A 16,325-nucleotide genomic window follows, 5' to 3' on the forward strand; every position below is an offset into this window, starting at 1 on the left:
TGTTTAATAGTATCTTCACAGTTGCTCGAAATTATAATTCTTAATAAACAAACTTCGGTGAAGTCAGCAAAAATACACTGCTAATTCTCTGAAAATCAGTGCACAACTGCTTATAATAATTAAATTTTGATTATTGTTTTAATTTTTTTTGTTAAATCAAGTGATTACTCTGTTACTCTGAAACACTGGATCTGGCTAAAAAATGTAATAATTTTACTTTAATGTCTACATTTAATCTAAAGATGCTTGTGCGAGGCGACTCTCACTCTACAAAAAATGTCCTGTCAACGCCGTTAATTTATTACCAATGTTTGCTGTTATGCAATTCACGGCGTTTGCTGTGAAATAGTTCACGGCGTTCACTGTGATCTCGGTTACAGTGTTCACTGTGATCTGGCCACAGTAAACGCCGTGAATTGGAGCCTGATTTGCAGTACTTCGGTGCTCAGCGGCGTCAAACTCACAGTGTTTACTGGGGACCAGATCACAGTGAACACCGCGAACAAGATCACAGTGAATCCCGTGAGCAGATCACAGTAAACGCTGTGAATTGACCTACAGTGAAAACTGGTAATAAATTAACGGCATTGACAGGACATTTTTGGTAGAGTGCTTGCTGTTCCTCTCGGCTGACATTGACTGAACCATTATTGCAGTTCAGATGGGCAAAGAAATGCAACTACTCGAGGCTACGTCCAGTTACTATGAAAAATCGCGCACTCTTTGCTGCCTCGTCTCTGCTCTGGGGCGCTCTAGTCTGCGCTGGCCATGCCGTTGGTCCCTGAGCGCCTGCAACAGGAGAGGTAGGCTGACCCGCCGCCCACAACTGTTTGGCGGGCTGGCCTGCACTGTTAAAAATAATCGTAAATTTACGACATTTTGTAGAACAAATATGTTGTTTTTAAACGACATTCTTTGATACGACCCAAGTCGTTACGACTTGAGTCGTAAATATACGTCATATTTGTAGCTAATTTTGATAGCGAGACGTTCCGTTTTAAAACGAATGAAGTCGGATATTTGCGACTTAATCGTAAATTTACGAACAATAATAATTTTTTCATGGAATATGTCGTGCAGTTATGACTTCATTCGTACATTTACGACAAATGGTAAATTTGTGCTATGAATCGTAAATGAACGACACAAATCGTAAATAACCGAGCAAAACTGTAACTTTTTACCAACTTTTCGGGGATTTCAGATTTTAAAGTATGTAATCGCGATTACGACATTGTCGCAGAGAAATGACTTTTTAGTCGTTCAGTTACGACGAAGTAGTTTTAGAACGACTTCCGTCGCTATGAAAATTAGCGACTTTTTTGTCGCTAATTTACGACAAAATTTCTGACAGTGTGGGCGTCAGGCGCCCCGGCCAACGGGGAGCGAAATAGAAAAAGGGTCAGGGCGGAAAGTGAAAAAAAAAGTCATTTCTACTTGCCTCTCTCAAATTAGATGGAATTTGGAGGTAAGTCGAGGCCAAAATGTAGAAAAAAGGAGCTATTTCAATATGGGTCCAAAGTATCCTCTTGCATTCGGACACAAGTACGATTTTGTCTAAATGTCACAATGGCATTTAGACACAAGTACGATTTTGTCTAAATGTCAGAATGGCATTTGGAGACAAGTGCAATTGAGTCTTAAGGGGACTAAAAAAAAAACTTCAATTTTTTTTGTTTTTTGATAGTCTTCTTGGAAAAATTTTTTAAAACCCCACCGAAAAACCCCAAATTAGTTAAGTTTGGGGAAAGGTTTTTTAAACGTTTCCCCCAAATTCTCCTTCGGATGAAACAAAGTTTCAGGTTGATTTTATTTAAGGCCCCTGCCTTGAAAAAGCTGCAACCGGAAAAATAAGCAAAACCGAACCTTCCGGAAAATCCCTTTTTAAATTTTTTTCGAAATTTGGGAAAATTTTTTATTTTTTTTGGTTAGAAAAACCGTTTCTTTTGGGAAAGGAAAACCCCCCTTTTAAGGTAGGACATAATTGGACTTTTAGAAAATTTAAATTTGGGAAAAAGGGTTTTCGAAAGGGGAAAATTAAAAAAAATTTTTCGGAAACCAAAAACCCAGGAAAAAATTGAATTGTGCTTTTGGGTTTAACCCTCTTTTATAACCCCGAAACCTAAAAACAAAAAGGCCCTTTTTTTAAAAAGGGGGTTTTAAAATTTTTCATTTCAGTAAAATTAAGGGGGCTCCTCCTGATCAAAATTAACCCCCCTTTTTTTTGTTTTGGGGGTTCTTTTCGCGGGAAGGTGCCCCCACCGGAAAATTTAAAAAGCGGTTTTTGGGGGTTGGGCCCAAAAAGGCATAGGGAGCCCAATTTCCCCAACCATCTTTTTTCAAACATGAAATTGCAAACGGTTGCAGGCCTCTAGCACATTCACGACCGTCCGGGAACACGCGTTCCCGTACGGGAAAAAGTCCAGACGACCATCCGGGAACACCGTTCCCGGACAAATCCGATTTTCCGATTTCGCCTCACAGAATTGTCACGATCATGAGACATATTTTTTTGGAACCGCCTCAACGAAAGACGCAAGTTACTTTTTGAACGGACCTCGTACGATGAATTTGGTAGGGGTACATGATTCCCGGACGGTCGTCAGAGACATGTCCAGTCGGGAACACCGTTCCCGTACGTAAAGGGGCCCCAGCAAGCTAAATGGGGGTTTTTTCGGAATCAGCGGATCGAGCCCAGGCCATTCGCACACTTTTCGATTTGGTTTGGCTGTTAAAACCCAACTCGATTATGACACGGCCGATTCTGCTGCATTCAAAAGGCCGCGTGGAAATCGGGTTGGTTGTAACATCTAAAAACAGGTCGAAAAGTGTGCGAATGGCCTGGGCTCGCTCCGCTGATTCCAAAAATACCTCATTTAGTTTGCTGGGCCGCTTTTACGTACGGGAACGGTGTTCCCGGACTGGACATGTCTCTGACGACCGTCGGACACGGTTCCCGGACTCAAAAACGGCCATGGGCAGCTCACATCTCGAAAGCGACGATCATCTGGGGATCAAAACGAGCGGAACATTCAAGTAGTGTTCTCGTAATTAAGCATCGGATGATTATTTCGTGACTTTAAATGGCGTTTTGTTGCTCAAGGAATACTACGTTCGCAATGACGCGTACAGCTGCCTAGGAGCGTCAAAATCACTTCAAACAATTCCCTTAATGAAAGTGGGGCCCGCAGTAGCAGCGTCCGTACCAAGGCGCCCATAACCTCCAACCACATCGCTTTTATTTTTCATGCGAAACGTTATATAATTTCAGTGAATACGCATCCTAGGTAGGCGTTCATGCTAAGAAATACAGGCAGTGCATAATCGATCCAAATGCCCGATAAACAGCAGAAAAGAAGTCAAAATTCAAGCTTCCCGCGAGAATGATCCCCAGATGGAAGGGAACGTTGTTGGTCCCATCACCGCTAGTGACTCGCAGAAGCTGTTGTGAGCCTGCCCTATACAAGCTTCAAACTGAGACTTCTTGCGTTTTCTTCCTTATTTTTGAAAAATAAAATGATTTTGGTACTCATTTTGATCGGGAACCGTGTTTCCGTACTGCGTTCCCGCATCTAATGTCGTTGGCGTCCACACGGGAACCCTGTACCCGTGAATGGGCATGGCCCTCGCGACCGTCCGGGCGCGGGGTTCCCGGAATTTTTTTTTCGGCTGGTTGGTTTTGTTATTGCATGATTCGTGCTTATATCTAGTCGCGAGGTCTGGGAGATGCATGGTTTGGTCAAAGCAGACTCCGGTCCTGAGGGGAAGTTTGCCCAAAACGAGTCCGGTCGTGAATGTGCTAGGGCGCAGTTTTTGAGCTACAGCGGGGAGATTTAGCATGGAAGCTCCTACGACATGCCGCTATGGTGGGTAGCAAAATTATTTGCATTAGTCAATTTTTATTATCTTTTTAACGTTCAAAATTAAACAATTTTGACCCAAAAAATTGAACAATTTTTTTTGGTATGTAACAAATACAACTTAAAATGATTTTTTAAATGTGATTGAGGTACCCACCATAGCCAGACATCTTAGGAAGGCTGTCACCAAATTTCGTTGTTCTAGGTCAAACCGTTTGGCGTCCAGCGCTGCAACAGTGCGAAATGGTCTAACCTAACACTCAAAAATGCGTTTTCAACGAAAGCGCTGTACTGCCCTGGCGGATTGACTTTGTGTTGTTTTATACTTTATCTGTTAAAATATGAACAATTTTTCTCTTTCCGTTTGGTTTTTATGACGTTTTTACAAAAGCACTGATTTTGTAGTGATGTCCCCCCTTTATGTCTCAGTTGCAGAAAAGAGAAAGGTCCATTTATCCCCTATGAAGCCAAAAAGCTTGAAACTAGATGAAACTCACAGGAAAATGAATTAAGGTTTTTTTAAGTGAAAAAAGTGACTTTTTGAGTGTCAGATGTCTCAATTTAGGGGTAAAAGTTCCTTTCTGTTACTATCACTCTTACTCTAAGACTAGTGCCCCAACTCTTTTTAGTTTCTGATTTACGGAGGATTACGTAAACTTTAAGTCGTTTCTCCGAAATTCTCCTCACGACGAAAGATTAGCTACCAAGTCTTCACATTCTGGCTATTTTATCTATTTTTAACAGAAAAATGATATTTATTTACTTCGCACAATAACATGCTCAGGTTATTGAGGTTATTCAAACACACTAAATTCTTATGGACTTTTTTATGCATAGTTATGCATGCGCAGAAACGTCCATATGTTATGTATAATATTATGCATCGCTGTGTACATTTTATGCAGGAAGACGCATAAAATGTACACAGTGAAGCATAATTTTTTACATACCTTATGGACGTTTCTGCGCATGCATAACTATGCATAAAAAATGCGTCCTTATGCATTTAAAAAGTCCATAAGAATTTTGTGTGAATTTTTAAGCTTCAAGCGCCACATTGTAACAATTGTGGAGAATGATCAATTTTTCTTTTTGCCGTACACGCCAAGTGAGCTTTCAAAAATCAGGGTGAAAGGAGGGGACTTTGGTGCATGCTACTTTTCCTTATTTGTGATGCCGGGGCATCCTGCCCGCAGGTGGATTGTCTCTGTGTGTGGTCGACGATGGCATCGCTGCTGCGCTTCCTCGCAGTGTGGATTGTCGTGCCACTCGTGGCATTTCAACGCAGTCAAGGCAAAAGCATCAACAGCTTCGCCGTAGGTGGAGTGCCATAGACCCTTTCAGTCATCGGCGAGTGAAAAACGAAAGAAATCAAATAGCAGGACCCAGCTGCGCGATGAGGCTCGGCTCGACGAAATAATTAATCCAGTCCAGTCGCCCCAAGACTTCCGGCCCAAAATTATCTCAGCCGAATTGTAATATTAAAATCTTATTTTTTACCCTTTTCTTGTTTATGGAAGATCCGTTGCACATTGCACAGTCTTCCGGAAGGAGGACTGCATTCACGGTGCCACCATCTTCTCCCTCAACTTCTTCCAGTCACAATTCACTCTAATTGTGACCCGCTCGTTCTGGATCTGTGTTGTCACTTCGCCGCACTTTAATGTTTTAACTTCGCTTGAGGGATGTAATCTAAAACCAGCGTCGTGAAGGTCACGTTTAGGCTGTTCTTCAGAGCTGTGTTCAGCAGATGCGCCACGCGGTCCTTCTTGCCTCTAGGGCCTTCCGCACATTGGCACCTCGGTCCGTTATCCACTCGGGGTCGTCAGAGTACACGACTGTCGTCGCAGCACACCTCTGGTCGTGCACGGAAAAAAGGAATTCGTAGACCCAACGAAAAAGTACGTTGATTCCCTGATAACCGAAAAAAATTTGTTTGAGTAACGAAAAGTTTGTTCGCGTAACGAATTATTTGTTGGTACGACGAACAATTCGTTGGTGGAGCAAAAAAGTTAGTTGGAGAGACAAAATCATGACTGTGTTCCTTTGACGGATCTTTTAGTTGCGCTAACAGATTGTTAGTTTCACCAACAAAAATTTCGTTACTCTACAAACTGAAGTGTGTACTCAGTATGCATCTACAGATGCATACTTGCAAGTACACACCTGCAGATGCATACTTAGCTGAGTACACATCTACAGATGCATACTCAGCTGAGTACACATCTGCAGATGCATACTTGGAGAGGTTAGGTATGCATCTGTAGGTGTGTACTCAGCCAAGTATGCATCTGTAGATGTGTACTCAGCTGAGTATGCATCTGTAGATGTGTACTCAGCTGAGTATGCATCTGTAGATGTGTACTCAGCTGAGTATGCATCTGTAGATGTGTACTCAGCTAAGTACGCATTTGTAGGTGTGTACTTGCAAGTATGCATCTGTAGATGCATACTGAGTACACACTTCAGTTTGTAGAGTACTCTAACAAAGTTTTCGTAACGCCAACAAATTTTTTCGGTTATCACGGAATCAACGCACATTTTCGTTGGGTCAACGAATTCCTTTTCTCCGTGTGGACGGCCTCGCGCAACTTCTCTACCCCCGTGACCCCGCTCGTTGTTGGCGCTTCATCAACCTGTCATGGTAGCGGCGGCGCCAATGTCGAGGTCTGACTGTACTACACCTAGCATACCGGCCGACACGGAGGTGCGCATAGAGGACAGAACCTATGGAACCCTCTCCACCGGCCTCTACTGTCAAGTGATACTAGCATGTCCTAGGATTATTTGTCACAGGAATTTTCCTGATTTTAATCATTTTGTGGTCAAAATTCAACCGTTGTTAAATGAATATTCCCAAAGTTAGGGGTCTCACCTCCTATTAGTTTTTGAGTTTTGGAGGTTTACGTAAACTTTATGTCGTTTCCTCCAAATTCTCCTCACGAAAAAGGATTACCTACCCAGTCTTAAGGTTATGTGTTTTGCACTGTCAGTATGACAGAACAACATTCATAAATTTTGACTCAAATCTGACATAATGCACACCCAACTTCGTGCCAACCGTCTGTAGCCAAAAAATAGTTTCGTTTTTTTTTTCAGAAAAAAAAAAAACAGTTTTTTAAAGTCTTTTTTTAAATTTATTTTTCGTGCTTTTTTAGAACCCTAATTTCTAGATGACAATGTAGGTTACGTGTGAAAATAAGTAATGTTTATGCGACTGATACACTGAAAACTGAAGGTGCTACTCTTCACTCTGTTTCTAAATATTTTTCCTATTTGTTTTCTATTTTCTGTCTTGTAATCTTGTACCCCCAATGAACCTTCACAGGACAGACTTCAAACAGGTTACCCTTTCACGGCAAAACGTACAGAACATATCTACTCTGTTCAAGAATTAGGTTTAGCTCCCAAAAAGGAGAACAATTTGGTTTGGATTTTGGAATGTTTTGATTACCAGGGACCATACATCGTCTACGTAAACACATTTGAAATGTGCCCATCGGACGGAACACATACAAGTCATTTACGTCTCAGCCACTTCAACCCCGCTAGACCTTTCAGCCGGCAGACTTTAACGGGGAATGTAACGTTGCGGAAAGATTTCACGGACAACTATATGGTAAATCGCGTGCTTTAATTCTTTTGAAAGAAAGGCTTTGACAATAGACTCATATCGAGGAGTAACGAAGAAACCACTCTGCAAACGCAAGCACTCTCATTCCAGGAACGTGACATCACGTTGAAACGAACGTGACAAAATGTCACGTTCGTTTGAGCATTGTGTCACGTTCGTTTGAATGTGAACAAGCTGATTTTTGGCCAATTCACACCCAAACGAATGTGCCACAATGCTCAAACGAACGTGACATTTTGTCACGTTCGTTTCAACGTGATGTCACGTTCCTGGAATGAGAGTGAGTGTGTGCATGGCTTCTGTTTTCAATGTGTGCCTACATCCACTTCAGACCAGCGCCGCAGAAAAGACAGGCGATTCCCAGGGAATTTCCAAAAAAGGAAAGAAAAAACGTTAACGCTAACGTGAAAGCAGATGATTCTGACGAGAATGTTAATTTTAGTGTATCGCAATTCATGATTAACACGTGCATGGTTCAATGGACGAAAATGTTATTTTGATTTGACTATTGAAGGTTCTGTGCGAACAAGTTTCTCATATGCAACGCTCGACCAGCCGCCCAACCAAGTTTAATCCCGCATTGTGCTTGAAGGCGGAAACGCAGCACCAGAAGCCATGCTAATACGACAACCAATTTTAATATTTGGAATTTTGAAAATTTGAATGGTGCATTGCAAAGAACGGGAGGATACACTGTAAAAATTAATATCCGGAATAAACGAGGATCCTTCGGCAAAAAAATTGCCAACGGTTCCTTCGTTAATTTACGAAGCTCTTCGTATATTTACAAAAACCTTCGTTATTTTTTTGAAAGATCTCTGCTGATTTTCCAATTACAATGGAAATTTACGAAGCACCTTCGTAAATCTACAAAGATCCTTCGTAAATTTACAGGGAACCTTCGTTTATAAACAAAGAAACTTCGTTAATATACAGAGATTCTTCGTAATTTTACGTCTGGAATTAACGACGGATCCTTCGGCAAAAAAATTGCCAACACTTCCTTCGTTTATTTACGAAGGTCCGCCGTAGATTTACGAAGACCCGTCGTAGATTAACGAAGCCCGTCGTAAATTTACGAAGCCCTTCGTAAATTTACAACAGATTTTGTAAATTTACGATTTTTCTTCGTAAATTTACAAAGAACCTTCATGAATTAACGACGAACCTACGTTGATTTAAAGTTCCTGTAGGAAAGAAACATTTACAGTGCACTTTTGGACATTCCCAAAAACCCTTCGGAAAATATTCCGTCGTAAATTCACAACATATTTTTTACAGTGTAGACTTTGACTACCAAAATTGGTGCCCGGCCACAAATTTAGGCCTACGCATTTCAAAGGTGTGCTGTTTGGAGATGAGAACACTGTTTTACATTTCAGATATTCGTGGATTTGGCCACACGATCAAACAACCAATGGAAAGAAAACGCATTCATCATGAATTTTCCTAAAGTAGGATGCTCAACGTGGCGTGAGCAAGTGCCGGAATTTTTCCACTTCTTTGCCAACATCAGCGGCGCGTCAGAAGATAAGAACAAACCATGTCGCATCCCAGCAGTAAGGGAGACACTTAAAGGGTGTCGACGGCCTAAGGAGATAGTGAAGCCACGGTCGACCCTTCGCGGCAGGGGTTACGCACCTCTTCGGTGCGGTTGTTTTCTAAACTCTGCAGAAATGGAAAGAGCATGAAATGGAGGGTGCGTCAGGCTTACAGCGGCTATAATAAGCCCTTCTCGGTATCCGTAGTAGTGTTTTCACGAAAAATCATTTTTGATCGTGACGTCACATTCATCGCTCGATTCATTTGTTACCAGTGCTCTTTTGATGTCTGCAAAAGCGTTTTGCAAACACCGGACTGGTTTTCATCTTCTCGAATAAATGCGTAACCACTGCACATCGCTCGAGCACGGCTTCGCTCGCTCGGCCTTTGCCGTCCCCCGCAGACACACCGAGCCACTGCTTTGACATTTCCGCGAAGCACCTTTCGCTTGTCAGTAATTTCAAAATAACCTCGAAAGGTGGTCCATATCACCCGCACTTACGGTAATGGCGATTGGTACCGATTAGCAGTTCGGTAATCGTTAATCGAAAACGCACACGATTAATCGAAAACTACTTATCAATCGGAAGAAAACGTGCTTAAAATAGCATGCCAAAAGAGGATAGGAAAACCATTTAAGCAACGTCGAGTGTCTGTGACGACTTTTCAGCCTTCACTCAAGCAGTTTTAGGCTTCCCCTCGGAATTTGAACAGATGATGCATAGAATGTCCGGTGATGAGACGATTACACTGAAAATCCAAGCGTGGGACAGGCATGCACTAGATAACGTGGGACAAAGTCCCACGCTTGTGAGCGTGGGACACGGTTTGTCCCACGCTTGCAAGTGTGGGACACGGATTTGTCCCACGCTTGTAAGTGTGGGACACGGATTTGTCCCACGCTTGTAAGTGTGGGACACGGTTTGTCCCACGCTTGTAAGCGTGTAACACGGTTTGTCCCACGCTTGCAAACGTGGGACATTTTGTCCCACGCTTACAAGCGTGGGACAGTTTGTCCCACGTTATCTAGTGCATGCCTGTCCCACACTTGGATTATCAGTGTAATCGGTAATCGATCATCGGTAAATCCTTTGTTAATACTTCGATTAACGAACCATTAATCGTTGTTTTGAAACAATAGGACTATTAACAAAATAATCGGGATTATTTTCGATCAATCCATTAATCGCCCAGGCCTATGATGGCATGGCACGGTTTACCAAGAATCAGGTTACTTTTGCTAGTCAGAGATCAACAAGGCAGTGTGTTATTTCTACACTCTCAGACTGTTATTGACTTTTTGCCCCCTTTGTTAAAAAGTATTTTACACAGCAATGAAAAGTACTATTTCCTCAATATCTATGTATGATTTCGTTCCTTTCATTGACTTTAAGTTAAATTGCTATCGATAAAGAGTCAATACGCAATTGACTTCAAAAATAGTCAATAATTGATGACAATTTAGTCTTTAATGCACAATTTTAAACATGGCTTAAAAACTACGTAAGCAAAGGACAAAAAGTCAATAATGGGTAGAAAAAAGTCAAGACGTGTCTGAAAGTGTAACTAGATACCTGGTTGGTTCCTTTTCAATTAGACTGTCTGGTAAATTGGCACCAACATCCTGGTTGCTGTAACGCGCCTTTTTTTTTCTACGAGCGGTGTAGACCACGTTTGGATTCTCAGTGTAGACTCAGTGCCTTTCTTACAGGGAGAATATATCTTCAAGAATGAACCAATGAAGTGGAGAACTCCGAACTTCAAAGTGATGCCGTACGGTCGCTATCGGATGCGTATCAAGATCCGAGACGGCCCCACTGTAGTAGGATGTAATGAGCTGGACTGTGAGGCCATCCCCAGGCCGTCTTGAGTTGCGCTGTGTCCTAAAACCACACACTTCCGATAATGGCCTGTGACGACTCCGCGTCCCCGTACTTCCCGTTTGGTGGGTGAAAATCCTCCGAAGTCTGCTTTCCTGCATTGCTTGTCATGACCCGAGTTAAAATAAAAGGTTGACAAGTACTGACGCTGTTTCCTCTATTGTTGGCTCTTACCATAGTACACAGTCCGTTCTATATGGCATTCCATAAATACTCTGCAAACTCAACAGTGTGCTCACTCAGCTCACTCTGTTCAGCGTGTACTCACAAGTACACTCCTACGAGAGTGTGCTCAGATCCTGGAAATATATGCAGTTGAGTACACGCCCGTGGGACTGTACTCGTGAGCACACGCTGAAGAAAGTGTTCGTCAGTACACGCTGAAGAGAGTGTACACTCTCATTCCAGGAACGTGACATCACGTTGAAACGAACGAGACAAAATGTCACGTTCGTTTGAATGTGAACAAGCTGATTTTTGGCCAATTCACACCCAAACGAATGTGCCACAATGCTCAAACGAACGTGACGTGATGTCACGTTCCTGGAATGAGAGTGTACTCGTGAGCACACTGTAAAGAGAGTGTACTGAGTACACTGTTGAGTTTGCAGAGTACTGGACGGGCTGAAAATGACATTGTCTGCTGGAAGATGCCTGGCCAGCTGGAATACTATGAGGCCAGCTGCCCCTTTGCCGTGTTCTTTCCGACGACACTGCGTTACGGCATCCCAATGGACCCCACCAATCATGTACTTTTAGCAGGTAAGTGCCCTTATCCAAAGATTCGATGGGTGCCTATTGAGTTAGAAAATACTCCGGACGCAACAAAAAGTTACAGGTCCTGAAAGCTATTGTAAAGTGCACACTAAATGTTAATGTACAATTTTGTACGTGGTGTGGCATTATTTTAAAACTGTATTTTAATATTGTGTTCAAATTTGCATAAATTTATGCAATTTTACGCATACAAACTCCACGTGTGCACAAAATCGTGCTAGTTACACGTCGCACAAAATTGCACGTAAACATACAGTGTGTGCGAATCACCTAACATCTCAACAATGCCGTGAAATATGAATGACATGCATTGAATTAGTATGTCATTTTGGGACAAATAACGAGACAAAGATTGGGATTTCACGCAAATTCCATTTATTTGTGAAAACATTCCTCGCTGTGCGAGGAGGGAGGCGTGTCATCTTGACTGCCATTTACAGCAATTTAAGTCACACTCAAGATGCGCAGAAGGCACTTTGACCAGACTTGAATTGAGCACCATAAGATTACAAAAAAAAAACAATCACTAACAGGGTAAGAAAATCATAAACATTGAACGTGGACATCACTAATCATAACCTTAAAAGGTATTACAATACCAAACTACTACAGAAGCTTACAAAGTAAAAATAAGACAGAAATTTAAAAGGTCGTGTAAAAGAAATTCCTCAGTTTTGCCGTATATCCGACTTGACGATACAAATATTGAAACATCGGGACTTCATATTTTTAAAGACCAAGCGAATCGAATCAACGAATTTACAAAAGTCGTTTCTACAGATCTAGAGGAAGCTGAGACTTCAATTAGACAAACATGCTTATCGGCTTCCTAAAATTATAAATGCCACGTATAAAATTAAAACGTACTTCAAAATGTTTAAAAACACGCTCTAAAATAGACAAGGCCATGTTGGTAAGGAGAGAAACACCAGCTTGCACTTGATCTCTGAAATAAATAAGACGGGATGTGCAGAGAAACTATCCCAGTGAACCCATCACTGTGGCCAGGCCGGAGCGGTCGCCCCCAGCTCTCTTGCCAAGGCGTTGTCGCTGCGGAGTCTGTGGTTTGTGCCGCCGATGGTGGCTTTGCACTCGTTGCACACCGACTCCTGCATGGCGCCGCCGCAGTCCCCGATCACGTAGAAGTGGCCGTTGGGGCACTTGTACCAGTGGCCGCTCGACAGCCCAACTGCTTCCTTCACGTAGAGAACCTCTTCGATCCTTCCAAACTTTTCAAGCTCCTCTCGTACCTCACCGTCTCTACCCTGAAAGAAAATAACGAAGTCGTTGAAACCACATTTCGAAAACCTTACACGCCATTTTACGCGTTGCATAGACAAGTAATCATAACAACACGGCAAGAGCAGCGCATTGAATTTCCAGGGCCGCCCTGGAAAAAGGTGTCATTTTCCAGGAGCCGCCTGGGATCTCCATGCGTCACTATTGACGTGAAGTTCACTCTCAGACCCATGACCTTTATTGTCTCTTGCTTATAAAGTTGACTGAGCAGACGTAAGTTGTACTCTTTTCTCTTTAACTATGCACAGTTTTGGTCGTTTTTAATATAAAATTGTCCAAAGATCATGTAAAAATTAAACATTACATTGCAAATGACAAAAAGTCACGTTTAATGGACTAATGACCCTTTATAATGAAAAATAATCGTGCAAAGCTAAATAGAAAATAGTACATATTACGTTTGCTCGAAAAACTTTTTGGCAGGAGATAAAAAGTCAATGCGAGGCTACGCTTGACTTAAAGCGTTGTCTACAGGCGTACTCTACAAATCGAAGAGAATACATTGTATGCTTTAACTGGAGCATGCCTGCAAGCACGCTCTAGGGTCAGGGCGGGAAGAACTGGACAGGTGAAGAACTGGACACCCATATTTACTTCAAATACCGTAGGCACAGGAATAACAACTATAGTTGTTCCGTAGCATCAGCGGTTCATTACACGACAGTTGTCAGGCCAGCACATACGGCATTTGAAGTAAAATGTGGGGTGTCCAGTTCTTCCCCTGTCCAGTTTTTCCCGCCCTGATCCTAGCTGGCGCATGCCTGCCAAGCATACACTTACTAGTGCATACATGCCATCCATGTACACGCTTCCTGATGCAGGCAACTCCCTATCCCTTTCCCTTGTGCACTAGATGCATGCTTCAGTTAGCGTGCATGTATGCACTTGTAAGTGCATGCTTGACAGGCATGCGCGGCTAGCTCGAGCGTGCTTGCACACACTTAACTTCTTACACTGAGAATGAATTGGTCACCACCATCGCCCTTTTAATGGGTGATGCAACTTCGTTGCCCAAATTTTGGTGACGAAAAATTCATCACCCGAAATTTGGTAACAGGCGTTAGGTCGCCCAAATTTGGGTAACGCCGTCGGCGACGCCGTGAGGTTCGCGATGACGTCCATCCGGAGCCACCACGATGAGGGAGGCCTCAACGCCACATTGGGTCATCGTGGTGGCCCCGGAAGAGCGTCATGGGGGACCTAACGGCGTCGCCGACGACGTTACCCAAATTTGGGCGACGATTTTCTGACTGCCCAAAATTTGGTCACCGCGAGCTCGTCACCCAAATTTGGGCAACGATGCGTGCGTTACCCAATGAAAGGGCGATGGTGGTGACTCTTTCATTCTCAGTGTACGGATACATCCTATCTGTATTACGGACATTTTTGTGCAATTGCAATTACGGATAGATTTTGCTTGTAATACGGATGAAATCACCCTATTACGAAGAGTTTTACGTCCGTACCATACGGATATTTTCGTCTGTATGTTAGGGACGTAAAACTCTTCGCAATACGGATGATTCATCCGTATTACAAGCAAAATCTATCCGTAATTGCAATTGCACAAAATGTCCGTAATACAGATAGGATGAATCCGTAAGAAGTTTAGTGTGCAGGCATGCTCCAGTTGAGCATACAATGTACGCTTTTCGATTTGTAGAGTAGTTGTATGCTTGAACGAAGCGTAAGCTCCAGTTTCACACCCCAAATGAATAAGATGTAAGTCAAATGAACTGCGATTAAGTCTCACCATGTGGTAGGGTCCAACGGTTTCGGATAGCTCGGATCAAAAGGTCTGGGCCTGGGATGACAAAAACCCGCTGCACTCCGCCTTGCACAGCGCTGCCAGGCGGGTGAACCGAGTCAGCTCCACGTTGATGTCCTTTCCCGCGTACCAGAAAGGGCATTTAGACTGCTGGGGACGAAAGACCGTTGGAACAAGGGAACATAATTAACCGCTGCTTGGTGTTAAACTCTTTTTGTTAAAGCCTTCTAATTGAACGCATAAATGAAGGGTTACAGGCGCATCTGCTCACTCTGCAAACACAAGTGTGTGCATGGCACACAGTAACACCCAAGTGCTTGTCGGACACACTTTGAACTGTATGCCTGTCAGGCACACAGTTCAGAACGGCCCGCCTGACCAAGGGTGCTGCATGGGTCCTAGAACCGCTGTTCTTAGGTATGCGCCTGACTAGAAGTTTAAGCCTAACAAGCACACTGTTTAAAATGTGTGCAGACAATTTGCAAAATGTGTGCTGCACAGTAAAGTCTACCAAGCATCGGTTCGTATTACGAAGAAAACGAAGGCATTGTGAGGCATTGCTTTGTAGTACGAAGAAAAATCCTTCGTTCAATGAAACAGTTCTTCATAAAACGAAGCAATTCTACAATGCCTTCATTTTCTTCGTAGATACGCAGCTAAAGCAGTATAGACTTTTCAAAGTGCGTGCACCCACTTGCGTTTGCACGGTAGAAAAAGCTCAAATGCTCATTTTGGAGTCAGAGACGAAAACGAATTCTGAAAGCGCGTAGCTAGATAAGCGGTCTATGAGATCATTTTTTCACCTGCCCATAGTCTCAAAATGTAAAAGTATCATCGCTATATGGCAGATATTCGTCAATGTGACCATCCAATTGAGACTAGGCTCTGATTCGAAACCAAGAGCAGCGTCACAGGTTGAAACACACTCAATTCCTAAGAACTTTTTAATACATACTTATGCATGCACATACGTGTGCATTTTATGCATACCCTCGTACATATTTTTCAGTGAACAGACAGAATTACAGGCAACGGAAAAGGGTCTCACCTCCTGGGCACTGAGTCGCACGAGGTCGCGGCGCTTGATCTCCCGGCAGAGCAGCTCGACGGCTGCCTCCAGCTCGGCCCCCTTGGACTCCGTGAGGCGAGGCCGCGCCTCGTTGCCACCTTGTAGAGGCTGCTCAGGGCGGACACGTACTGGTGGAGGCTCTGGATCCCCGTCAGGCTCAAGTGCGGCGCCGCCCGCGCGCCCTTTTTGCGGCCGCGCGCCCTCTTCTCCACCTTGCCGAGGTGCAGGTCCACTGTCTGGACCAGGTCCCACAGGGCGGGGAAACCTGGGAAGAGAGTAGACGGTCATCTTTGAAGCGAATGCTCCACAACACTGGCGAAACAAAGGCATTATAATAGGAAATGTGGCGAAACAGGAAAATTTGGCCCGTCCCCATGATTTAGAAATCGTGAACCCTCACACACTCGCACGTTACTGACTTTTTTCTCATTAATTACGTTCCGTATAAAAAGCAATAATACTTAGAATTTGCTGAGTAAGTATGACTATTTCCTTT

At 43.3% G+C, this 16,325-nt stretch overlaps 2 protein-coding genes across 2 annotated transcripts; one reads left to right on the forward strand and one right to left on the reverse strand.

Annotated features, from left to right (window-relative positions):
- Window positions 1-5,059: 5,059 nt before the first annotated feature.
- LOC117639643 lies at window positions 5,060-11,008 on the forward strand. The gene is made up of 4 exons (XM_034375512.1): window positions 5,060-5,176; window positions 7,318-7,479; window positions 8,877-9,053; window positions 10,748-11,008. The coding sequence occupies exons 1-4, from the start codon at window positions 5,084-5,086 to the stop codon at window positions 10,904-10,906; spliced, it is 591 nt and encodes a 196-aa protein (XP_034231403.1). The 5' UTR covers window positions 5,060-5,083; the 3' UTR covers window positions 10,907-11,008.
- A 1,240-nt stretch (window positions 11,009-12,248) lies between these two features.
- Window positions 12,249-14,760, reverse strand: LOC117639648 (NFX1-type zinc finger-containing protein 1-like). The gene is made up of 2 exons (XM_034375518.1): window positions 14,746-14,760; window positions 12,249-12,958 (listed from the first exon to the last, which is right to left on the reverse strand). The coding sequence occupies exons 1-2, from the start codon at window positions 14,746-14,748 to the stop codon at window positions 12,689-12,691; spliced, it is 273 nt and encodes a 90-aa protein (XP_034231409.1). The 5' UTR covers window positions 14,749-14,760; the 3' UTR covers window positions 12,249-12,688.
- Window positions 14,761-16,325: the final 1,565 nt, after the last annotated feature.

The sequence above is a fragment of the Thrips palmi genome, unplaced genomic scaffold, assembly GCF_012932325.1.
Source record: "Thrips palmi isolate BJ-2018 unplaced genomic scaffold, TpBJ-2018v1 HiC_scaffold_11, whole genome shotgun sequence".
NCBI lineage: Eukaryota > Metazoa > Arthropoda > Insecta > Thysanoptera > Thripidae > Thrips > Thrips palmi.